This window comes from Hippocampus zosterae, chromosome 1, assembly GCF_025434085.1.
Source record: "Hippocampus zosterae strain Florida chromosome 1, ASM2543408v3, whole genome shotgun sequence".
NCBI classification, from domain to species: domain Eukaryota; kingdom Metazoa; phylum Chordata; class Actinopteri; order Syngnathiformes; family Syngnathidae; genus Hippocampus; species Hippocampus zosterae.
In genome coordinates this window covers 20,835,142-20,860,704 of record NC_067451.1, presented here as the reverse complement: position 1 = coordinate 20,860,704, position 25,563 = coordinate 20,835,142, and the positions used below count along the sequence as shown (strand labels likewise).

The window sequence follows — 25,563 nt, the reverse complement described above, 5'->3', positions numbered from 1 at the left end:
AGGTTTAAAAAGTCACGGAAAAGCTTTTTACACTGTAATCTACTATCGTACATGATTATTATTATTATCACATGCTCATCCCTCACGTTCACAATGTATTGTAACCGCGAAACTTTTTATCTTCATATGTTTAATATCGAACAACATTTGTATATTTTGTTTTAGAATGACTAACCTCTATTGAAGTCCCCCCATGCAAGATATCCAATGTGACAACATTTGAAGTTAATTCTCCGCAGATGTAAAGAGCCAAAAACGACTCGTGGTGCCGCTGTGAGTCCACACAAATCGCACACATCTCCACTCATTGTCTTGCACTCGTTCCAATAATCACTTCATCCCGGCGCGTTTCGTATTCGTCGTCGGGCAAGTTAAATGACGGATCATTTCGATTTATTTCTGACGCAGTTTGACCGAGTATCACATTTCGAAGACCTATATGCATGTTTTCCCCTGGAACAATGGTCGAGAAAGGAATTTCAGCGCGAGGCCCGATTGTCTGCTGCATTTCTGCTTTCATCGCGACGCTGTCCCTCGCTCATGGAGATCTCAGCTATTCTTTTCCAGAGGAGATGGAAGCCTTGTCTGCTATTGGAAATATAGGGAAAGATCTCGGAGTGGACCTGAGGACATTATCTTCACGAAAAGCTCGAATTGATATCGAGGACAGTCGGAGACGTTATTGTGATTTGAATCTGAGCACCGGAGATTTGATCGTCGCGGAGAGAATTGACAGAGAAATCCTTTGTGACAAGAAGCCCTCCTGCGTGGCAACAGTGGATCTGGTTTTGGAAAATCCTCTCGAGCTGCATCGCGTCAGTCTCCACATTCAAGATGTAAATGATAACTCGCCGCACTTCAAAAAGAATTTAATTGAAATGGAAATATCGGAGTCGGCAGAAAGGGGGAGTCGTTTTTCGATTGAGCAGGCCCATGATGCAGATATTGGCCAAAATGCTGTGAAAACATATAATTTACAAAAGAATTCTAACTTTATTATTTCAGTTGAAGGCAATAACGTTGAGCTTGTCTTAGAAAATAAATTAGACCGAGAAAAGCAAAGTGAAATGAATTTGCTTCTCACGGCTTTAGATGGCGGCTCTCCACAGATGTCAGGCACTGTTGTCATACACGTCACCGTGCTGGATGCAAATGATAACGCCCCAGTGTTCAGCAAAGCCGTTTATAAAGCCAGTTTGCCTGAAAACTCTCCTCCAGATACAATCGTGATTAAAGTTAGCGCTACTGATGCTGATGAAGGAGTGAATGGAGATGTGAGTTATGATTTTGGACACGTGTCTGGCAATATTATTAATGCATTTTCGATCAGTCCCGTGACAGGTGAAATTAAAGTAACGGGCGTAGCTGATTTTGAAGAGAAAGCCTCCTATGAAATGAGAGTAGAAGCTAAAGATGGTTTAGGGCTGACATCGTATGCTAAAGTGATAATCGATATTACTGATGTAAACGACAACACCCCTGTGATCAATTTAAAGTCTCTGGCTTATCCAGTGGCAGAAAATGTGTTACCTGGTACAGAGGTGGGCATCGTTAATGTGCAGGACAGAGACTCTGAGCAGAATGGACAGGTCCGTTGCTCCATTGACCAAAATGTACCCTTTAAATTAGTTCCTTCTATTAAAAACTATTATTCTCTGGTGACGACAGAACATCTTGACCGTGAACTTGTTTCTGATTACAACATTACAATCAGTGCCACTGACGAGGGCTCCCCTCCTCTGTCCTCCTCGAAAAGTGTTCTTTTGTCTGTAGCGGACATCAATGACAACCCACCCGTGTTTGGGGAACAGTCCTACAGCGCATATGTGAGTGAGAACAACAAAGCTGGCTCCACTTTATGCTCTGTTAGTGCACGAGACCCCGATTGGAGACAGAACGGCACCGTGATTTATTCTCTGTTACCAGCTGAAGTGAATGGTGCCCCGACGTCCTCCTTTGTGTCTGTGAACGGAGACACGGGGGTGATCCATGCTGTCAGGTCGTTTGATTACGAACACTTGAGGAGTTTTCAAGTCCACGTCATGGCCCGAGACAACGGTTCTCCTCCGCTGAGCAGCAACGTGAGCGTCAGCGTGTTCATATCAGATGTCAACGACAACTCTCCTCAGATTTTGTACCCCGCCCCGGAGGGCAACTCCTTCATGACCGAGCTGGTCCCCAAAGCTGCACACGGAGGCTCTGTGGTGTCCAAAGTGATCGCGGTGGACGCCGACTCGGGACAGAACGCCTGGCTGTCCTATCATATTGTCAAGTCCACAGACCCGGGACTCTTCACCATTGGTCTCCACAGTGGCGAGATCAGGACCCAGCGGGACATTTCAGAGTCTGACAGCATGAAGCAGAACCTGATTGTGGCCGTGAAAGATAACGGACAGCCCCCTCTCTCTGCCACCTGCTCCATGTATTTACTTATTTCGGACAACTTGGCCGAGGTGCCGGAACTGAAGGACATTTCTTATGACGACAAGAATTCAAAGCTGACCTCCTACCTGGTCATTGCTCTGGTGTCCGTGTCCACCTTCTTCCTGACGTTCATCATCATCGTCCTGGGTGTGAGGTTTTGTCGCAGGAGAAAGCCCAGACTGTTGTTTGATGGAGCAGTCGCCATCCCCGGCGCGTATCTGCCTCCTAATTACGCAGATGTAGACGGCACAGGAACTTTACGCAGCACCTACAACTATGACGCCTACTTGACAACAGGCTCCAGAACCAGTGACTTTAAGTTTGTGTCTTCCTACAACGACAACACGCTGCCTGCTGACAAGACTCTGAGGAAAAGTTTAAGTGACTTTGCTGATCCTTTTGAAGATCTCGACGCAACTGTAGAGGTAAGAGTTCCCGCCCCCTCCCTCATATAATAATAATTTAGTCATTAACAAATTAAGTTAATTCATTCAAATTCTTTTATTTTTCCTTTGTTCGTACCCCCCTATATTTCTTCTCATTTTGTGTTCAACCTTCGTATTATTCTCATGATCTGTAAAAAGACGTCTCGAAGGAAATGTCAAATATAAACATTCAACAAAAAGATTAATGTGATATCATTGACTTTTTTCTTAATAAACAATTATCGTCCCTATCTCAACACCTAAAATGGATTACATTTACGGTAAACTTACACTGCATGCGTTCCTGCGTTATACGTTACTGCACATCACTTTTAGTTGTTTGCTGTTTGCAGTCAAGTCATTCCATTTGACTTGTTTGTTGAGACAACAAAAGAGTAAGAGAAAGAGATAGAGAGCGAGTGAGAATGAAACTTTGCCAAGCATGTTAATTCCGTTTAATATTTTGCTGTGAAAGGCAAATGCAGGATCCATGCTACGTTTTTTCTCTAAATGGTTCCCGCTTCATATCTGCAGGATGGCAAACTGCGATAAACGTGAGCTTTGGATGTCCAAAAAGAAACAAAACTCCCATTTTGAGACGGGTGGCGAAGTGGGCAGTTCATTTTACGTTCCTCCTCACGCTGCACACAGCAGTGTCGAATTTTGTCACGTTGTTCATTTCGTACAGTCGGAGCATCTCTTATTTTATTTATTTTGAATGTATTTTAATTTTATTGATGTTGCGAATTTTTCAACGTGTGTGGTGTTAATGCAGAAATAGAACATAGCTCTCAAACTGTATGGCCTATTTTGCAAAAAGCTGATCGGCGTCCTTTTTTTTCCCAATTCTAACTTTGAAATACAATTTGCACGTTTTTAAAAACAAGACACACGAGTGTTTTCGTGTAATTATTTTGTTATTATAAGGGTACGTTATTGTTTGCCTTCTTGTAACTAAATGACCACAGGACAAAGTAGGCCTCAAGGCGCAAAGACCGAGAACCCTTGTGCTCATGAATGCACTCCAGGCTGACTTGAACATTTAATACCTGTCCATGGTGCTGAAAGACCCAATTTCAGCTGACGAAACGGGACTTTACTTTTGTTTTCACACATGCTACAGAATCGCAACAGATTTGATCCACAGTGTATTTTTATTTAAGTCGATTGTTTCATCCACATTATAGAGAAAGTACTCAACCTTTATATTTCGACACTGTTTTATATCACACGCGATGAGATACGACCGACTGAAACAGTTGCAGGATCGTTTATTAATCTATTAAAATTAATTTTGAGTGGCTACACTTTCGTGCATTATCTCCAAAGTTGAACACAAAATTTGTTTGACGAAAAGGATGCTGGGAAATAGTCACTTTCGTTGGTATTTTCCAGTTTGTCAGTGAGTAATGCGCATGGCACAAAGGCCTGAAAGAAACATCTGAGAATGCCAGTATTTTTTAATGTTTTTTTGCATTTAGCGCTGTTCCTAAAAATGGACTCTTGGCGTCGCTGTTGGCTTGTATAACGCAAACCCGCATACGGTCTGTCTCTCGCTGCACGGATTCTAGTTGCTTTGTCTTTCTGCGGATGGTTGTAACCTTGTCAATTTGTTTGTGTCGACCAGCGTCGAATTGAAAATCGTGTGGAGCATTGCATCGTCTGACTGGGAGATTCAACACACTTTGGATTATTTTTGTCAACATGGGAGTCGAGGAATTCTCTCTCTGCCGTCTGATGTATGTTTTTGTCGTCGTTGCTCAAATGCGCCTCGTGTATGGAGATCTGAGCTATTCTCTTTCGGAGGAGATGAAACGCTCGTCTGTTGTTGGAAATATAGCAAAAGATCTTGGTGTTGACCCGAAAACCCTGTCTGCTCGAAATGCCCGGATTGATGTTGAAGGGACACGTAAGCAGTATTGTGAGATGAATCTGAGCACCGGGGACTTGGTCACAGCGGAGAGAATCGACAGAGAAAGCCTTTGTGACAAAAAACCCTCATGTGTGATAAAACTGGACTTGGTGTTGGAAAATCCTCTTGAGCTGCATCGCATAAATCTCCACATTCAAGATGTAAATGACAACTATCCAAAATTCAAAAATAATTTGATTGAGATGGAAATAAGCGAGTCGGCAGAAAAGGGCAGTCGCTTTTCCATAGAAAAGGCCCATGATGCAGATGTTGGCCAAAATGCCATTCAAAGATACAATTTACAAAGAAATGCAAATTTTATTCTTGCTGTTGACAACAACAAAGTCGAGCTTGTTCTAGAAAATAAGCTCGACCGAGAAAAACAAAGTGAGATGAATTTGCTCCTCACAGCTTTAGATGGGGGCTCTCCTCAGAGATCCGGCACAGTAGTCATACACGTCACCGTGCTGGATGCTAACGATAACGCCCCAGTGTTCAGCAAGGCCATTTATAAAGCCAGTTTGCCTGAAAACTCGCCCCCAGATACAATCGTGATCAATGTGAGTGCTACAGATGCAGATGAAGGAGCGAATGGCGATGTGACATATGACTTTGGCCATGTCTCAGATGATAATGTTAATGCATTTTCTATTGAGCCCACAACAGGTGTAATCACAGTAACACGTTTAATTGATTTTGAAGAGAAAAGTTCATATGAAATGAGTGTTGAAGCTAAAGATGGTTTGGGACTGACATCCTACAGTAAAATAATAATAGATGTTACTGATGTAAATGATAATGCTCCTGAAATTAATTTGAAGTCACTGTACAACACAGTGTCAGAGAATGCGTCACCTGGTACAGAGGTGGGCATTATTAACGTGCAGGACAGAGATTCTGGGAAAAATGGAAATGTGCACTGCTCCATTCCACAAAATGTCCCTTTTAAATTAGTTCCTTCTATTAAAAACTATTATTCTCTGGTGACCACTGGACAACTTGACCGTGAACTCGTGTCTGATTACAACATTACAATCACCGCCACTGACGAGGGCTCTCCTCCTTTGTCATCCTCGAAAAGTCTTCACTTGTCTGTAGCAGACATCAACGACAACCCACCCGTGTTTGAGGAACAGTCGTACAGCGCATATGTGAGTGAGAACAACAAAGCTGGCTCCACTTTATGTTCTGTCAGTGCTCGAGACCCCGACTGGAGACAGAACGGCACCGTGATTTATTCTCTTTTACCTGCTGAGGTAAACGGTGCCCCGGTGTCCTCCTATGTGTCTGTGAACGGAGACACGGGGGTGATCCATGCTGTCAGGTCGTTTGATTACGAACACTTGAGGAGTTTCCAAGTCCACGTCATGGCCCGAGACAACGGTTCTCCTCCACTGAGCAGCAACGTGAGCGTCAGCGTGTTCATATCGGACGTCAACGACAACTCTCCTCAGATCTTGTATCCCGCCCCGGAGGGCAACTCCTTCATGACCGAGCTGGTCCCCAAAGCTGCACACGGAGGCTCTGTGGTGTCCAAAGTGATCGCGGTGGACGCCGACTCGGGACAGAACGCCTGGCTGTCCTATCATATTGTCAAGTCCACAGACCCGGGACTCTTCACCATTGGTCTCCACAGTGGAGAGATACGGACGCAGCGGGACGTTTCAGAGTCTGACAGCATGAAACAGAATCTGATTGTGGCCGTGAAAGATAACGGACAGCCCCCTCTCTCTGCCACCTGCTCCATGTATTTAGTTATTTCGGACAACTTGGCCGAGGTGCCGGAACTGAAGGACATTTCTTATGACGACAAGAATTCCAAGCTGACCTCTTACCTGATCATTGCTCTGGTGTCCGTGTCCACCTTTTTCCTGACCTTCATCATCATCGTCCTAGGTGTGAGGTTTTGTCGCAGGAGAAAGCCCAGACTGTTGTTTGATGGAGCAGTCGCCATCCCTGGCGCGTATCTGCCTCCTAATTACGCAGATGTAGACGGCACAGGAACTTTACGCAGCACCTACAACTATGACGCCTACTTGACAACAGGCTCCAGAACCAGTGACTTTAAGTTTGTTTCGTCCTACAATGACAACACGCTGCCTGCTGACCAGACTCTGAGGAAAAGTCCCAGTGACTTTGCTGATCCTTTTGAAGATTTGGGAACCCCGTCAGAGGTAGGACAAATTCACAACTTGTCTCGAAAGGTGACGGTAATTCTTGCCTGCTGGGTCTTGTCAAAACAATACACCTTTTCATGACATATTAATTTCAGACGTGACAAATGCGACACTTTAATTCACCTGTTTTGTAATGTGAAGGAGTACAAATATGATTTAATACCGTGAGTACAATTTACACATCATCATTGATCGCTGTTAAGGAATTATTCCGGTAGAAGTAGTAGTAGAACATTGTTAATGAATTTCATCTTGCTATGAGAACTATTGACACTAGTCTCTGTCCTGAACATTTGCTTGTACTTAAAACAAAGAGTGTAGGGTGAAGTTGGGGCCCTAATTCCCCTTGAGTGATTAACAGCCCCTGGTTATCTTCTTTGGGTCCTCCCAGATCGTAAAAGTCCCTGAAGGCTGTCAAGTGCCTTCAGGGAGTAAACCTAGTCTCAAGGTTTGTGAACCAGCAGATATGGTCTACACTTCATCAAAATGCCAACATTGAACTTTGCTTGACTTTCTTTGTTTCAGGTTTTTACATACGGGGAAGGACTGCCCGCCCCTTATTAACGTAATTAACATACTATACCTATATGTACGTGTGACTGAAGTTGCTCGGGGCTTCCTGATGAAATCTGAGACTCACAGGAGCCCGAATCGATTCGTGTTGCGTTGCGATAAACTGAAGAAAAGACTACGTGGTGTTGGGTCTTCTTCCACCTTATAGAGAGATAAAAGAATCTGTAACCAAGGAAGGGCCAAGAGCAAATTGACAGCTCCCATTCCTCAACAATCGCCTACTTCCCGTCACTTTTACTTTCACTCCAGTATTTCCTCTGATACATTTCCCCAGCCATCTTCGTTATCAACAGAAATTGTTCCTTACCGCCATGGCTGAACCGCTGAAAACAAAGAGGAAAATGTTCTTTGGAACGGTTGGGGGAGGGCAACAAAATCTCAGACCGGAAGTCTTTTTATGAGCGTAGCGGTAGCCTCTCGCATGCTTCGACTCTTTTCGTACTGAACCCAAAACACGCTAACGTCACGTGATGTCCCGCTAATGGTTGTACATTAGCCAAGACTCAGATCTTCTCTTGTCTGCACATCGGATAAGAATATATATATATGGGAGATTTACGAAATGCAAATATCAGACGCAGTACTTTAATGTTATTCCTTTTAGCAACTTAATATTGTACATGTGGCTATATAACTTCACCAAGTCACTTTGAGGCAAAAGACTAATAGACTTTTTCTTTTTTTCCCACTATCTATTTTTTAAAAAGAACAGACATGACAGGCATAAAATAACGAATGTGCGATTTTTTTGGATTGTTTTTTTATTTCTTGGACAGGTCTTAACCGCGATCGCAGATCTTGCTCACGCCATGAGGACGATCCGACGCTAACTCATTATAATGCAAGAATGAATCACGAATAAACCACAGAAGGACGCAATTCGACAACATAAATGCAATTATTGACTACTCGAGTTCGTGAATTGGACTTTAGTTGGGAAAAGAAGTTGTAAATCCGCTAATAATCTGGGGTCCGCATGTCTCTCACCCCTTTGCCTTCAGATGTCATCGTAATATTTCGTGCACGGAAGACAAGACATGCACGAACTTGACGTACCCACGCGCACGCGTTGTTGACGTCCGTTTCACTTTGCAGGAGTGGAAACACAAAAAAGATCACTTCCATCTGTCACATGAAAATCCATCGCATTGACATGCCATTATTTATTTGACATTTTAAATTATAAATTGAGTTTTGACTGACCTATAGTGTATAATTTATACTTAAATGCATCTATATCGCTGGAGCAACATTATAAGGAAAATTCGATTATTCACATGCGTATAAAATCAGATTTATTTGGTTACATTTTTTATTGTTAAAATAATGGGATCGGAGCTGTGATTCACAGGTTCAGACGACGTTGTTGCTCCTCTTTAACTGCATTTCGCCAATATCCGTTTTTCCCTCGCGTGTCCATATTTGCATCAGGCACATGCTTTGAAAAAATCTACCTCACATTAAAAAACATGAAAAACGAAACTGTCATGGATGCACAAAATATGTTCTTTGCAATGCAAATAGACGCAACTGAAGAGGTCTTTGCATCCACACTTAGGCACATTTTGTTCCTGAATGTGAGGATATGGTTTTGATACTGACTGAATATTGATGAAAATTAGGATTTGGGTGTGTTTTATGGTTGCAAAATTAATACCGGCCTAATTGTACGGTGTTCGAATACAAACACACATGCTTGAGAAAATAATAAAGAAAAGCCAGCTCCTTAATTCGATGTACAGGTACGTTTTACCAGGGGTTTTCTTATTTTTGGTTCTGAATCTGCTTTTATTTTCTACTGACCATATTGTGAATTTGGAACATATAGCATATATATGTTTTATCTTTCCTGTCATTTTCTTTTTCATTTTTGCACATAATAAATATCGCTGATTTTATTCAATTACTATATTAGTATGAGATCACATACAAACGAAAGCACAGGCACGATTACTTTTTCAGTGTAAGAGTAAAAAATGGACTGATGATGTCGCTCTCGGCTCACAGACCGTTGTAGGAGCACTCCACCCATTACTGCAAGCATATCTGACTGCATTTATTGTTCGCGGTCAGTGAAACAGCCATATTCATATTTTTTGCAGCCCGGATTTTCTCAAGTTCTCTGGCAAAATTGGTGATTGACTTGGCTTGTGTCTTAAACTGGAATTGCGCTGCCATTTGACCAAATATCGGACGTGTTGTCCTTAAAGATGGGAGACAAAGGATTTTCCAAGCTTGCTTCAATCCCGTGCTTTGTTTCTTTCGTCGTAATGGTGCCTCTCGTTTATGGAGATCTGAGTTATTCTGTTCCTGAGGAGGTGAAACGGGGCTCTGTCGTCGGAAATATAGCAAAAGATCTTGGAGCCGATCTCGTGACTTTTGCAGCCCGAAAGCCTCGATTTGATTTTGAGGAAGCGCGGAGACGCTACTGTGAAATTAATCTGAGCAAGGGAGACCTGATCACATCAGAGAGAATTGACAGGGAATACATTTGTGGAACGAAACCTTCATGTGTCATAAAAGTCGATCTGGTTTTGGAGAATCCTCTGGAGCTTCAACGCGTGAGTTTTCATATTCAAGATATAAATGACAATTCTCCTAAATTCCGTGACCATTTAATTGAGATGGAAATCTGGGAATCGGCAGAAAAGGGGAGTCGTTTTACCATCGAGGAGGCCCATGATGCGGATATAGGTCAAAATGGTGTTCAACGATACGTTCTACAAAGAAATAACAACTTTATTCTTGCAGTTGAAAACAAGGTTGAACTCGTTCTTGAAAATAAGCTCGACCGAGAAAAGCAAAGTGAGATGAATTTGCTTCTCACAGCTTTCGATGGCGGCTCTCCACAGAGGTCAGGCACAGTCGTCATCCACGTCACTGTGCTGGATGCTAATGATAACTCCCCAGTGTTCAGCCAGGCCGTTTATAAAGCCAGTTTGCCTGAAAACTCTCCTCCCGATACAATAGTGATTAAAGTTAGTGCTACTGATGCTGACGAAGGTGTAAATGGGGACGTGACTTACAATGTTGGCCACATATCAAATGATGACACAAAGGTTTTCAAAATCGACCCCAAAATTGGCACAGTTAAGCTTTCAGGTGAGACCGATTTTGAAGAGAACAATTTTTATGAAATGAAAGTGCAAGCCAAAGATGGTTTAGGACTCACATCCTATGCAAAAGTATTAATAGATATTACTGATGTAAATGACAATGCCCCTGTGATTAATTTAAAGTCTCTGTCTAATCCAGTTGCAGAGAATGTGTCACCTGGTACAGAGGTGGGCATCATTAATGTGCAGGACAGAGACTCTGAAAAGAATGGACTTGTCCACTGCTCCATTCAACAGAATGTCCCCTTTAAATTAGTTCCTTCCATTAAAAACTATTATTCTCTGGTGACCACTGGACAACTTGACCGTGAACTCGTGTCTGATTACAACATTACAATCAGTGCCATTGATGAGGGCTCTCCCCCTCTGTCCTCTTCAATAAGTGTTCACTTGACTGTAGCAGACATCAATGACAATCCACCAGTATTTGAAGAACAGTCATACAGCGCATATGTAAGTGAAAACAACAAAGCTGGCTCCACTTTATGCTCTGTTAGTGCACGAGACCCCGATTGGAGACAGAACGGCACCGTGATTTATTCTCTGTTACCATCTGAGGTGAACGGTGCCTCTGTGTCCTCCTTTGTGTCTGTTAACGGAGACACGGGGGTGATCCACGCGGTCAGGTCGTTTGATTACGAACACTTGAGGAGTTTTCAAGTCCACGTCATGGCCCGAGACAATGGTTCTCCTCCGCTGAGCAGCAACGTGAGCGTCAGCGTGTTCATATCGGACGTGAACGACAACTCTCCTCAGATCTTGTACCCCGCCCCGGAGGGCAACTCCTTCATGACCGAGCTGGTCCCCAAAGCTGCACTCAGAGGCTCTGTGGTGTCCAAAGTGATCGCGGTGGACGCCGACTCGGGACAGAACGCCTGGCTGTCCTATCATATTGTCAAGTCCACAGACCCGGGACTCTTCACAATTGGTCTCCACAGTGGAGAGATCAGGACCCAGCGGGACATTTCGGAGTCTGACAGCATGAAGCAGAACCTGATTGTGGCCGTGAAAGATAACGGACAGCCCCCTCTCTCTGCCACCTGCTCCATGTATTTACTGATTTCAGACAACTTGGCCGAGGTGCCGGAACTGAAGGACATTTCTTATGACAACAAGAATTCCAAGCTGACCTCTTACTTGATCATTGCTCTGGTGTCCGTGTCCACCTTCTTCCTGACCTTCATCGTCATCGTCCTGGGTGTGAGGTTTTGTCGCAGGAGAAAGCCCAGACTGTTGTTTGATGGAGCAGTCGCCATCCCTGGCGCGTATCTGCCTCCTAATTACGCAGATGTAGACGGCACAGGAACTTTACGCAGCACCTACAACTATGACGCCTACTTGACAACAGGTTCCAGAACCAGTGACTTTAAGTTTGTGTCTTCCTACAATGACAACACGCTGCCTGCTGACCAGACTCTGAGAAAAAGTCCCAGTGACTTTGCTGATCCTTTTGAATATCTTGAGTCCTCTGAAGAGGTAGGTTTCTTTCAAATTAAGATTGTTTCTTGACGGTTTAATTTTGTCCTACTCATGCCATCTACTGTACATTTCTAGAATACTTTTCCATTTCATAAGTTTTGTCCTCATGTACATATTCTGTACTTTTTCTCCCACTTCTGTAAATTCACAACGTAAAACCTGGATTCAATAAGTTGCTACGGAAATGGTCACCTATGGAATCAGTTAAGTATGCCTGAATGGCCATGAATGTTTGTCATGTGTCATGACAAAATGTCAGTGTGACTTTTTTTCCCATGGTTGACCAAATGTTATTATAACAGGCCTCGGTTTTGCAGGTGTGTCAACAGTATAGTAGTCCTGCAAATGCGGTAGAAATGATAAGCACGGGAGAGCTGTTGCTGCTTGTTCAAAACATCATGCCAGAATGACGAGCTCACAGCAGGCTGTCAGGAAAACAATCACGCATGGGTGGGACTGCATTGTTCAGATCCTGCCCCCCAGCTGTCTAAATTACGGACATATACATATTTTGTTTTAATCAACCTGGTAAATACATTTCTTCTAACAAAATTAAACATGCTAAATTAATAAAAATGTGACCACATTTTTGTGGGCCACACTATCCATTTCACATTTAGCATGTGTTCAGTTCATAGAAAGCTGGATTTAATCCCAGCAGACGCAGACTTAACTATTCAAATGGACTGATCTTCAAATGACTGAGGCTCAGACATGTTTTGAACCAGAAACCTTTTTTGGTCACTGCCAAAACTCATACTTTTCAGTGCCCAAACCGCTGTTTTATCCACTTTATTTTCTGTAGCTACTGTTTAAGTTTTTAGCATTGTCCATTTTGTACATACTCCGTATATTACTTCTGTTACAATTGAGTTATTCAAACTATTTGGATGAGTCGTGTAGGAAGGCTGACATCACAGCAATGTTGCACTGATATTGTTTTTCCTTGGCTGTGGAATCTTGTGGCCTGCATGTGAATGTGAGCATGAATGGTTGTTGATTGGCAGTTGGGATAAGTTTCATTTACTGGCGAATAGAGATCTAGAAAATAGAACAATATTGAAATTGTTTGTTCATTTGTGAATTGTGTTTGTTGAAGCTGTGGAAATCTGGATCCTTGTTTTGTCACAGTGTTGAGTGTGGTTTTGTTTTCTATTTGATGAAGTAGCTTGAAAGTGATTGCTGTCGAATGTGGGAATTATTCTCCTGCCTATTTCCAATTAATAATTGTAATAACGAAAATAGTTTCCCTTTACTTTTCCTTCTTGTGGAGTCAGTTTTCCTGGAACAAAAATTATCTTCAAAACTGAGTTTCATTTTGAATGCTGTGAAGCAGCCTGTCCACCCACAGTGATGTGTATGGTCAGCGTTACAATTTTCTGCTTTTGTGTTAGTCATCCATCAATACATTTTCAACAACGCTGAACCTGAACTGGGTTCCGAGGAGTTGCTGGAGCTTACCCCAGTTGACTTAGAACGGAAGGACGACTACACCCTGAACTGGTTGCCAGTCAGTTGCAGGCACACATAGAGACAATTGACCATCTACAACTACATGCACACCGACACGGAGTTGGAACCAGTCCTATGCTGCCTGCACACAAATCCGGCCAGTGTAACACTGCGCCATCTGCCACTAGCTTTTGTGTTATTCACTCTTGGGATATTTTATTGTGATTGCTTATTTGTTGGGCAACACGGTGGTCGACCGGTTAGCATGTTCACTTCACAGTCCAGATGTCTGGGGTTCCATTTTGGCCCCGGCCGTCCTATGTGGAGTTTTCATTTTCTTCCCATGCCTGCATTGGTTTTCTCCACCCACATTCCCAAAACATGCATTGTAGGTTGATTTCATAGTCTACATTGTCCGTTGGTGTGATTGTGAGTGCGGATGGTTGACGAATATCTGTGTGCCCTGTGATTGGCTGGCAACAAGTTCAGGGTGTACCCCACCAACTGTCCGAAGACAGCTGAGATATAAGCTCCAGCACAGCACACTCACGACCCTTGTGAGGATAAGCGGATCAGATCATGGATGGAGGGATGAATGTTTTTGTGTTTGGTTTTGCGGTTGTTGCTGGTGAAAGTTTCCTGTTACTTTGTGACTCCTTTCTTTCGAGAAATGGATGCAACTGTCCATGGTGCTGAAAAATAATATTGTAGTGTAGTTTCTTTCACACTGCTATTACTGGTTTCCCGCCTGTTCTTGCTGTTTTATTAAAATAGGGAGTGGCTGTTTAATAATAATAATCACACACAACGCTACGCTTTCATTTAACGAGTACAAAAATGAAATGATTTCCCTTTCCCGCCCCAAACCATCATTTTATATTTTCAACTTTATTAGAGCTGACTGACAATGATAAATGCCGACTCTTGGTGTCGCTGTTGAGCCGTATAACGCGAAACGTTCTCTCTGACGCGACTGTATTGTTCGACTGCGGGTGGTGGAAACCGGATTATTCATTTTTGTGTCGATATACACAAGATTGTGGGACGTGGACCGGTGTGGAATATTCTATACGACCCGTTTTGGGCAGATTTAGTCAAGATGGGACATCTTGGATTCTCAAAGCGTCGACTGATCGTTCTGTTTGCCTTCTTTGTTCCGGTGCAACTCGCCTCCAAAGATCTGAGCTATTCTCTTCCTGAGGAGATGAAACGTCTTTCGGTTGTTGGAAACATAGGCAAAGATCTTGGTGCTGATCCGAGGACGCTTTCTACACGAAACGCCCGTATTAACATTGCGGGGACACGTAAGCAGTGTTGTGAGATTAATCTGAGCACCGGAGACTTGATCACATCGGAGAAAATTGACAGAGAAAGCCTGTGCGGGAAGAAACCTTCTTGTATTATTAAAATGGATCTGGTGTTAGAAAATCCTCTAGAGCTTCATCGCATAAACCTCCACATTCAAGATGTAAATGACAACCCTCCAAAATTTAAAAACAATTTGATTGAAATTGAAATAAGTGAGTCGGCAGAAAAAGGCAGTCGGTTTTCAATTGAGGAGGCACATGATGCAGACATAGGCCAAAATGCTGTTCAACGATATATTCTGCAAAAAAATGAAAACTTTATTCTCACTGTGGAAAATAATAAAGTAGAGCTTGTCTTAGAAAATAAATTAGACAGAGAAAAGCAAAATAAGATGAATTTGCTTCTCACGGCGTTAGACGGTGGCTCTCCACAGAGGTCAGGCACAATAGTCATACACGTCACCGTGCTTGATGCGAACGATAACGCTCCAGTGTTCAGCAAGGCCATTTATGAAGCCAGTCTGCCTGAAAACTCTCCCCCAGATACAATTGTGATTAAAGTTAGCGCAACTGATGCTGATGAAGGAGTGAATGGAGATGTGAGTTATGATTTTGGACATACATCTGATGAAAACAATTTATTTGTTATTGATCCCACAACTGGGGAAATTAAAGTAGCTGGTTTGGTTGATTTTGAAGAATTGGTTTCTTTTGAAATTAAGGTGGAGGCTAAAGACGGTTTGGGACTGACCTCCTACACCAAAGTTGTCATAGATATTTCCGATGTAAATGATAATGCTCCTGTGATCAATTTAATGTCACTGACCAATCCAGTAGCAGAAAATGTGTCACCAGGTGCAGAGGTGGGCATCATTAACGTGCAGGACAGAGACTCTGAGAAAAATGGACTTGTCCACTGCTCCATTCAACAAAATGTCCCTTTTAAGTTAGTTCCTTCGATTAAAAACTATTATTCTCTGGTGACCACTGGACAACTTGACCGTGAACTCGTGTCTGATTACAACATTACAATCAGTGCCATTGATGAGGGCTCTCCTCCTCTGTCCTCTTCAAAAAGTCTTCACTTGTCTGTCGCGGACATCAACGACAACCCACCCGTGTTTGAGGAACAGTCCTACAGTGCATATGTGAGTGAGAACAACAAAGCTGGCTCCACTTTATGTTCTGTCAGTGCTCGAGACCCCGACTGGAGACAGAACGGCACCGTGATTTATTCTCTTTTAACTGCTGAGGTGAACGGTGCCTCCGTGTCCTCCTTTGTGTCTGTTAACGGAGACACGGGGGTGATCCATGCTGTCAGGTCGTTTGATTACGAACACTTGAGGAGTTTCCAAGTCCACGTCATGGCCCGAGACAACGGTTCTCCTCCGCTGAGCAGCAACGTGAGCGTCAGCGTGTTCATATCAGATGTCAACGACAACTCTCCTCAGATTTTGTACCCCGCCCCGGAGGGCAACTCCTTCATGACCGAGCTGGTCCCCAAAGCTGCACTCAGAGGCTCTGTGGTGTCCAAAGTGATCGCGGTGGACGCCGACTCGGGACAGAACGCCTGGCTGTCCTATCATATTGTCAAGTCCACAGACCCGGAACTCTTCACCATTGGTCTCCACAGTGGAGAGATCAGGACCCAGCGGGACGTTTCAGAGTCTGACAGCATGAAACAGAACCTGATTGTGGCCGTGAAAGATAACGGACAGCCCCCTCTCTCTGCCACCTGCTCCATGTATTTACTGATTTCGGACAACTTGGCCGAGGTGCCGGAACTGAAGGACATTTCTTTTGACGACAAGAATTCCAAGCTGACCTCCTACCTGATCATCGCTCTGGTGTCCGTGTCCACCTTCTTCCTGACCTTCATCATCATCGTCCTGGGTGTGAGGTTTTGTCGCAGGAGAAAGCCAAGACTGTTGTTTGATGGAGCAGTCGCCATCCCCGGCGCGTATCTGCCTCCTAATTACGCAGATGTAGACGGCACAGGAACTTTACGCAGCACCTACAACTATGACGCCTACTTGACAACAGGCTCCAGAACCAGTGACTTTAAGTTTGTTTCGTCCTACAATGACAACACGCTGCCAGCTGACCAGACTTTAAGGAAAAGTCCAACAGAATTCTTTGAGGCTTTTGGTGACATTGATGAGGTAGGAATCTTTTAAAATCATTTTATCTGTCAAGCTTCAGCAAAAACAAAAACACACATTCCACCAGTGAACAAGCTTTAAGGAACCACTCCTGAACACGCTTGTTTAGTATTTTTTTAACACCACATTCCATTGCCAATTTCCATCCATCTATTTTCCCATTCTCCAATCTGGTTATCCTCACAAGTGTCGCGGAACGTGCTGGAGCCTATCCCAGCTGTCTTTGGGCACTAGGCGGGATACACCCTGTTCTCGTTGCCAGCCAATAGCAGGGAACACAAAGACAGAATACCATGAATGCTCACAATCACACCTAGGGACAATTTAGAGTGTCCCATTAACCTGACACGCACGTTTTTCAAATGTGGGAGGAAACCAAATTAAAACCCACGCAGGCACGGGGAGAACATCCAAACTTCACACAGAAGGCCGCTAACCAGTCAACCACTGTGCCGCCCCATTGCCACTCTTTTATTTTTTATTGCCCAATAGGCTATTTCAGGACTAGACATAAATGATACATAAGTTTACAATACAAATAATTGCTTCATTATAGGCCCGAATACTACTTCTTCTTTTTTTCTACCACTTTTGCAAAATGAACTCCTCTGTGCTTGATTGCCTCATGCCCTCAAAAAGTCACATCCTTATTTCACTTGAAGTTCCACAAGAACTTGAACTTTGCTCGATTATTTTTTGACAGCTCTACTTATGGATTGAATTCTTCCCAATGATTCACAAACCCTCATTGATCCTTTCTATTTGAACTTGAAATTTGTTTTTGTCATGGTGAAGTTAGCCCAAGCCCACAGAAAGCTCAGGTTAAATACTCTGTTGTTTGTGGGTTTGTGTGCTGGTTTGTGCCGTTAATATCGTTTGTGCTGTCTTCCATTTTAAGTTGAAGGTCAAAAAAAGTTCACCCGGACACTCACAAAGTCCAATGAGTGAAGTGGTATCATTATTTTTCTGCTGGATTTGTTCTGTAAATATGACAGTGTTGAGGAGAGGTGTGTTGATTTCATCAATATTTAAATTTTCTGACAATTACGTCATCGAACACAAGCTCATGTTTGGAAGCGTTCTAACAGTCCATTATTATACTGGAGTACAGTATCACGCCACATGATGACGCTTCTTTAATTTATTGTTTCAGTCACCTTTTACTTAAAGTTCCGGAGTACACTTTTTTTTGTCATGGCCTCGGTCGGGTGTACCCAACCGTTGTGCTCATAAGTCACGTGGTGAAGCTGAGAGACTTATATTTTGTTGAGAATTGCTCCATGTACAGCACTTTGTATGCAGCGATGGCTGTTTGAAAGTGCTCGAAAATACAGTTGAGTTGAGAATAAACGAGTCTGCGTCGAGGACGTCATGAAAAAAAAAAGATGCTCCGGTTGTTGCCCAAAAAAGGGTCATTCGTGTCTCCTTAAACTGTGCAGATTAATGCTTTGAATAAGATCACCTTTTCCCACACGGGGTTGCGTTTTTAACGATGTATTCCCGCAGTGATGACATCATGAAGCACCAGCTGGTGGTGCTCCAAATTGAGCAAAGACGGTGCTCGTCCACTCATGGGTTTGTTTGTTTTTTTTGTTCCCTTAACGGTGATTGTGTGCTTTTCATTCGTAATAGTACGGAAATAATTCTTCTCTGGTGAATACATTAGTTGCCAGCAAGTTTTGTTTACGTGATGATATCTTGGAAGTATCTTATCGTCATTCTTAAATCGGTTGTTTACACATTTCGGTCGTTTTAAAGTATTCACGGTGATTTTCATGGCACTTGCATTCCCCCCCCCCCCCCCCCCCCCCCACACACACACTTTTTGCTCTCATTGTGGGGTTTAAACCATTTCAATCAGACGTGGGTTATAATATAATTTCGATTTTATTCATGTACTGCAATTGTGATCCAATATTGTGCCTTTAGTATTCATTTGTATTTTTTAATCGTTTGGTGTCACTCTCGCCATTATTTGATCCCATGCATGCTTCATTCTAAATGGACGCACAGTGTCGCTGTCTAACAACTTTCGGGCTTTGTCGCAGTATTCGTTGCACATCTCCACCCGTTGTTCCATTGCTTTGTGCTTCCAGTTTTCCCGTGGCTACGGAATCACGGTGATGGTTTCTCGTCGAGCGTTTATCACTTTTCGGCTCTGACGAAAACGCATTGTCACTTCAAACGGGATACCGTACTGGGATATTTGTTTTCCGTTGTGGATTATATTTTCCTTTGAAAGGATGACAGGAGAAGTCCATTTACAGCTCGGCCTGGTGACCCGCTTTGTCGTCTGCCTCCTTGTGTTTCATCCTGTGTTTGCCGAGGTCAGTTATTCCATACTGGAAGAAAGGAAACCGGGAACTGTGATTGGAAACATCGCCAAAGACCTCGGTCTGGGTGTCAATGCACTATCAGCACGCAAAGCTCGCTTTAGTGAAGGCAATCACGACCGACTTTGTGCCATCAATTTGGCAACTGGGGATCTGAATGTTGCCGAGCGGCTTGATAGAGAGAGCCTTTGCGGGCAAAAACCGTCGTGTGTTGTCACCCAGGAGCTTGTGCTCGAGAATCCGCTGCAGCTGCATCGTATAACTATACACGTTCAAGATATAAATGATAACGCCCCGCAATTTAGAAGAGACAGACTGGTGTTGGAAATACGCGAATCAGCCGAAAAGGGCACTCCGTTTTTAATTGAGGAGGCTCATGACGCAGACATCGGTCAGAATTCAATTCAAAAATACATTTTGGAAAAGAACGAGTACTTTATTCTAATGGAAAATGGCAACAGAGTGGAACTAGTTTTAGAGAACAAACTCGATCGAGAAAAGCAACAACAGATAAGCTTGCTTCTTAAGGCAGTGGATGGAGGCTCTCCACAGAGATCAGGGACTGTAGTATTCCTAATCACTGTACTTGATGCTAATGACAATGTCCCTGTATTTAGTCAGGATGTTTATAAAGTCAGTCTACCTGAAAACTCCCCTTTAGATACTGTGGTGGTTCAAGTAAGTGCGACTGACGCAGACGATGGCATCAATGGCGATGTTACTTATGATTTTGGACTTGTTTCACAGTCAGATTTGCAATCATTTTCTATCGACAGTAAAACAGGCGAAATTATTTTGACTGGCATGACAGATTTTGAGAAAAAAAGTAGAATTGAACTGAAAGTTGTAGCTAAGGATGGTCTGGGATTAAACTCATACGCGAAGGTCCTGATAGATCTTATTGATGTAAATGATCATGCTCCTGCAATATATGTCAATTCACTGTCTAATCCAATACCAGAGAACATACCACCCGGTCAAGAGGTGGGCATCATTAATGTGCAGGACAGAGACTCTGAAAAGAATGGACAAGTGCGCTGCTCCATTGACCAAAATGTCCCTTTTAAATTAGTTCCTTCTATTAAAAACTATTATTCTTTAGTGACCACTGGACAACTTGACCGCGAACTTGTGTCTGAGTACAACATTACAATCAGTGCCACGGACGAGGGCTCTCCTCCTTTGTCATCCGTGAAAAGTATTCACTTGACTGTCGCGGACATCAATGATAACCCGCCCGTGTTTGAGGAGCAGGCCTACAGCGCATATGTAAGTGAAAACAACAAAGCTGGCTCCACTTTATGCTCCGTAAGTGCTCGAGACCCCGACTGGAGACAGAACGGCACCGTGATTTATTCTCTTTTACCTGCTGAGGTAAACGGTGCCCCGGTGTCCTCCTATGTGTCTGTGAACGGAGACACGGGGGTGATCCATGCTGTCAGGTCGTTTGATTACGAACACTTGAGGAGTTTTCAAGTCCACGTCATTGCCCGAGACAACGGTTCTCCTCCGCTGAGCAGCAATGTGAGCGTCAGCGTGTTCATATCGGACATCAACGACAACTCTCCTCAGATTTTGTACCCCGCCCCGGAGGGCAACTCCTTCATGACCGAGCTGGTCCCCAAAGCTGCACACGGAGGCTCTGTGGTGTCCAAAGTGATCGCGGTGGACGCCGACTTGGGACAGAACGCCTGGCTGTCCTATCATATTGTCAAGTCCACAGACCCGGCACTCTTCACCATTGGTCTCCACAGTGGAGAGATCAGGACCCAGCGGGATATTTCAGAGTCTGACAGCATGAAACAGAACCTGATTGTGGCCGTGAGAGATAACGGACAGCCCCCTCTCTCTGCCACCTGCTCCATGCATTTACTTATTTCGGACAACTTGGCCGAGGTGCCGGAACTGAAAGACATTTCTTTTGACGACAAGAATTCCAAGCTGACCTCTTACCTGATCATCGCGCTGGTGTCTGTGTCCACCTTTTTCCTGACCTTCATCATCATCGTCCTGGGTGTGAGGTTTTTTCGCAGGAGAAAGCCCAGACTGTTGTTTGATGGAGCAGTCGCCATCCCCGGCGCGTATCTGCCTCCTAATTACGCAGATGTTGACGGCACAGGAACTTTACGCAGCACCTACAATTATGACGCCTACTTGACAACAGGCTCCAGAACCAGTGACTTTAAGTTTGTGTCTTCTTACAATGACAACACACTGCCTGCTGAACAGACTCTGAAGAAAAGTCCCAGTGACTTCGCTGAGGTTTTCGATCAGCTGCATGACTCGCCAGAGGTACAGTAAAGTTTCACAATTCAACATTTATCACCCAATAGAATGTGGTATGTTCCAAATAAGCTTGTTCATTCAGAAAAACACATGCATCCACTATCTGTCCATTATTTCCGCTCCATCTCCTAAATCAACATGGTCGCAACTCAGTGCAGTTTGATGAATAGACTTTCATTATGAACGTGTCTCGTCTTTAATAACAAATGGTCATGTGTATTTGAAATAGAAACGTTTTTTTTGTTATTGCCATTGATGCAATTTAATTTCATATGGTAAAAGTGTCCCTCTCAAATACCTTTGAAATTTTGTGTTTAAGTCTTTCGGAACAAGAGTTCTGCATTAATTTTGTTGATTTATTGTTTCCTGGTCATCAAACAGTTGAAAGTGTGTGTGTGTAGCATTTCTTTTGTTTTTGCAGAGCATTTTCGATTGGTCTACAAAGAGATTACGTTTACCCTGTTTGAAATATATAATTTGACAAGTCATCTAATCATTTCATTCAATTGGAGACCCTTGTCTTTCATCTGCGCAGGTACATGTTGTTTTAAATTCATTTTTAAGTCAGTGAGCATGTTTTTCATTCGGTGTGTTTGGGAAGATTTCTTAGTAGACCAGCAAAGCATCCACAACTCTTTAACTCCTAAATTCAAATTACCCCATGGGGATAAATAAAGTTTTCTGAATCTGAATGAGGGCGGCCCGGTAGTCCAGTGGTTAGCACGTCGGCTTCACAGTGCGGAGGTACCGGGTTCGATTCCAGCTCCGGCCTCCCTGTGTGGAGTTTGCATGTTCTCCCCAGGCCTGCGTGGGTTTTCTCCGGGTGCTCCGGTTTCCTCCCACATTCCAAAAAAAACATGCATGGCAGGCTGTGTTTGAACACTCTAAATTGTCCCTAGGTGTGAGTGTGAGTGCGAATGGTTGTTCGTCTCTGTGTGCCCTGTGATTGGCTGGCAACCAATTCGGGGTGTCCCCCCCCCCCTGCCGCCAGAAGACAGCTGGGATAGGTTCCAGCACCCCCCGCGACCCTAGTGAGGATCAAGCGGCTCGGGAAGATGAATGAATGAATCTGAAAAACTACTTATTCTCGCATCAAATCAACGTCCAGGTTGCCTCAACACAAACTCTGGCCGTGGTGCTGATTTATGTTGCTGGTCTTTATTTGTTAAGAATTTACAGGAGAGAATAAGAAAATCCCTGTACGGCAAATGAGATGGCTGTCGTTTATTCAATGGACTCTCATTAGTGCAATATTCAAAGTAGACTCAAGATGTCGCTCTATACACATAGATATGAGGCTGGAAGATTTAAGTATTTTTTCTCCTTATGAAGCAGGCGTGATTCAGACATAACGAACCAGACCTGTTTTTATTTCGGGATCTTCATGCTCTTCTTCTTTTAAGGAGTGTGCTTGTAGTTTTAATCTGAACGGCTAACAGACATTTATACTGCTTATTTTTTGGCAAGTAAAAAAATGGATCGCCAAGCTCATCTGCTCCTAGTCTTTTTGTGCGGCTTTGTTCTTTGTGCCGACACCACCATTGCGGAGCTCAGCTATTCTGTTCCGGAGGAGATGAGACCTGGATCCATTGTTGGGAATCTTGCCAAGGACCTCGGACTAGAAGGACGGGCATTGATCTCTCGTAAAGCCCGTATTGATACTGTAAATGAGGATGTGCGTTACTGCGACATCGACGTCAAATCTGGTAATTTTGTGACCCGGGAGAGGATCGACAGAGAGGAGCTGTGTGGAGAGACCTTGACTTGTATGCTTAAATATGAATTGGTGTTAGAAAGCCCGTTGGAGCTGCATCGCATTGTCGTCCTCGTTTTGGATGTGAATGACAATTCCCCCGTCTTTCCAAAGGATGAAATAAAGCTGGAAATAAGTGAATCCGCCGACAAAGAAACCCGATATCGCGTGAATGAAGCAGATGACGCGGACATTGGGCAAAATGCTGTTCAACAGTATTTCTTGCAAAGCAATGGACATTTCATTTTATCGGTGCGTGAAAACTCTGATGGATCAAAGAATCTTGAGTTGGTGTTAGACAAAGAACTTGACCGTGAAACAGAACATGATTTAAGTCTGGTGCTCACTGCCGCTGATGGAGGCTCTCCGAAAAGATCAGGAACGGCACTTGTTCACGTCACTGTTCTCGATGCAAATGATAACGCCCCAGTGTTTGGTCAGGATGTTTACAAGGCCAGCCTGGCTGAAAACGCCGCATTGGAAACTGTTGTTGTCACAGTGCGTGCAACGGACGCAGACGATGGCGTCAATGGTGAAATTATTTATGATTTTAGTCGGATTGCAGAAAAGGCTAAAAAAGTTTTCTCGATCAATAGTAAAACTGGTGAGATTAAAGTAATAGGGCCACTTGATTTTGAGAGTAATTCCAAATATGAAATGCGGGTCGATGCTAAAGATGGTTATGGACTTTCATCACATTGTAAAGTAGTGATTGACATCACTGATGTGAATGATCACACACCCGTAATACAACTAAAATCACTGTCTGATGCTGTAGCAGAGAGTGTGACTCCTGGAACTGAGGTTGGCATCATTAATGTGCAGGACAGAGATTCAGAGGAGAACGGGAAGGTTCGCTGCTCCATTCAACAAAATGTCCCCTTTAAAATAGTTCCTTCGATCAAACATTATTATTCTCTGGTGACCACTCAACAGCTGGATCGTGAACTTGTGTCTGATTACAACATTACAATCACCGCCACTGACGAGGGCTCCCCTCCTCTGTCATCGTCTAAAAGTATTCACTTGACTGTAGCAGACATCAATGACAATCCACCAGTATTTGAAGAACAGTCATACAGCGCATATGTAAGTGAAAACAACAAAGCTGGCTCCACTTTATGCTCCGTAAGTGCTCGAGACCCCGACTGGAGACAGAACGGCACCGTGATTTATTCTCTGTTACCGTCTGAGGTGAACGGTGCCTCTGTGTCCTCCTTTGTGTCTGTGAACGGAGACACGGGGGTGATCCACGCTGTCAGGTCGTTTGATTACGAACACTTGAGGAGTTTTCAAATCCACGTCATGGCCCAAGACAACGGTTCTCCTCCGCTGAGCAGCAATGTGAGCGTCAGCGTGTTCATATCAGATGTCAACGACAACTCTCCTCAGATCTTGTACCCCGCCCCGGAGGGCAACTCCTTCATGACCGAGCTGGTCCCCAAAGCTGCACTCGGAGGCTCTGTGGTGTCCAAAGTGATCGCGGTGGACGCCGACTCGGGACAGAACGCCTGGCTGTCCTATCATATTGTCAAGTCCACAGACCCGGGACTCTTCACCATTGGTCTCCACAGTGGAGAGATCAGGACCCAGCGGGACATTTCGGAGTCTGACAGCATGAAGCAGAACCTGATTGTGGCCGTGAAAGATAACGGACAGCCCCCTCTCTCTGCCACCTGCTCCATGTATTTACTTATTTCGGACAACTTGGCCGAGGTGCCGGAACTGAAGGACATTTCTTATGACGACAAGAATTCCAAGCTGACCTCTTACCTGATCATTGCGCTGGTGTCTGTGTCCACCTTCTTCCTGACCTTCATCATCATCGTCCTGGGTGTGAGGTTTTGTCGCAGGAGAAAGCCAAGACTGTTGTTTGATGGAGCAGTCGCCATCCCTGGCGCGTATCTGCCTCCTAATTACGCAGATGTTGACGGCACAGGAACTTTACGCAGCACCTACAACTATGACGCCTACTTGACAACAGGCTCCAGAACCAGTGACTTTAAATTTGTTTCGTCCTACAATGACAACACGCTGCCTGCTGACCAGACTCTGAGGAAAAGTCCCAGTGACTTTGTTGATGAGCTTCACGATTCTTTCGACCCCCTTGAGGTAGGCAGTTTTTGACATGTAAAAAAAAAACCCTAATGGTGTCTTTTGTGCA

The 25,563-nt window shown here is 43.9% G+C and overlaps 1 protein-coding gene and 1 long non-coding RNA gene across 3 annotated transcripts; one reads left to right on the top strand and one right to left on the bottom strand.

Annotated features, from left to right (window-relative positions):
- The first annotated feature begins 293 nt into the window (after positions 1 to 293).
- Positions 294 to 25,563, top strand: LOC127610409 (protocadherin gamma-A2-like). Of its 2 annotated transcripts, XM_052080569.1 has the most exons (5): positions 294 to 1,111; positions 10,366 to 11,253; positions 16,187 to 16,765; positions 21,382 to 21,495; positions 25,355 to 25,563. In XM_052080569.1, the coding sequence occupies exons 1-5, from the start codon at positions 444 to 446 to the stop codon at positions 25,524 to 25,526; spliced, it is 2,421 nt and encodes an 806-aa protein (XP_051936529.1). In that variant the 5' UTR covers positions 294 to 443; the 3' UTR covers positions 25,527 to 25,563. The 2 variants fall into 2 exon arrangements, with proteins under 2 accessions (XP_051936529.1, XP_051936538.1); XM_052080578.1 differs by lacking the exons at positions 294 to 1,111; positions 10,366 to 11,253; positions 21,382 to 21,495; positions 25,355 to 25,563 and adding an exon at positions 4,373 to 6,625 and having other exon boundaries at positions 16,727 to 17,155.
- Positions 6,487 to 25,504, bottom strand: LOC127611151 (uncharacterized). Its single transcript, XR_007965244.1, has 4 exons — positions 25,355 to 25,504; positions 21,355 to 21,495; positions 11,794 to 11,805; positions 6,487 to 6,625 (listed from the first exon to the last, which is right to left on the bottom strand). It is a non-coding gene; the product is annotated as an uncharacterized LOC127611151 (long non-coding RNA).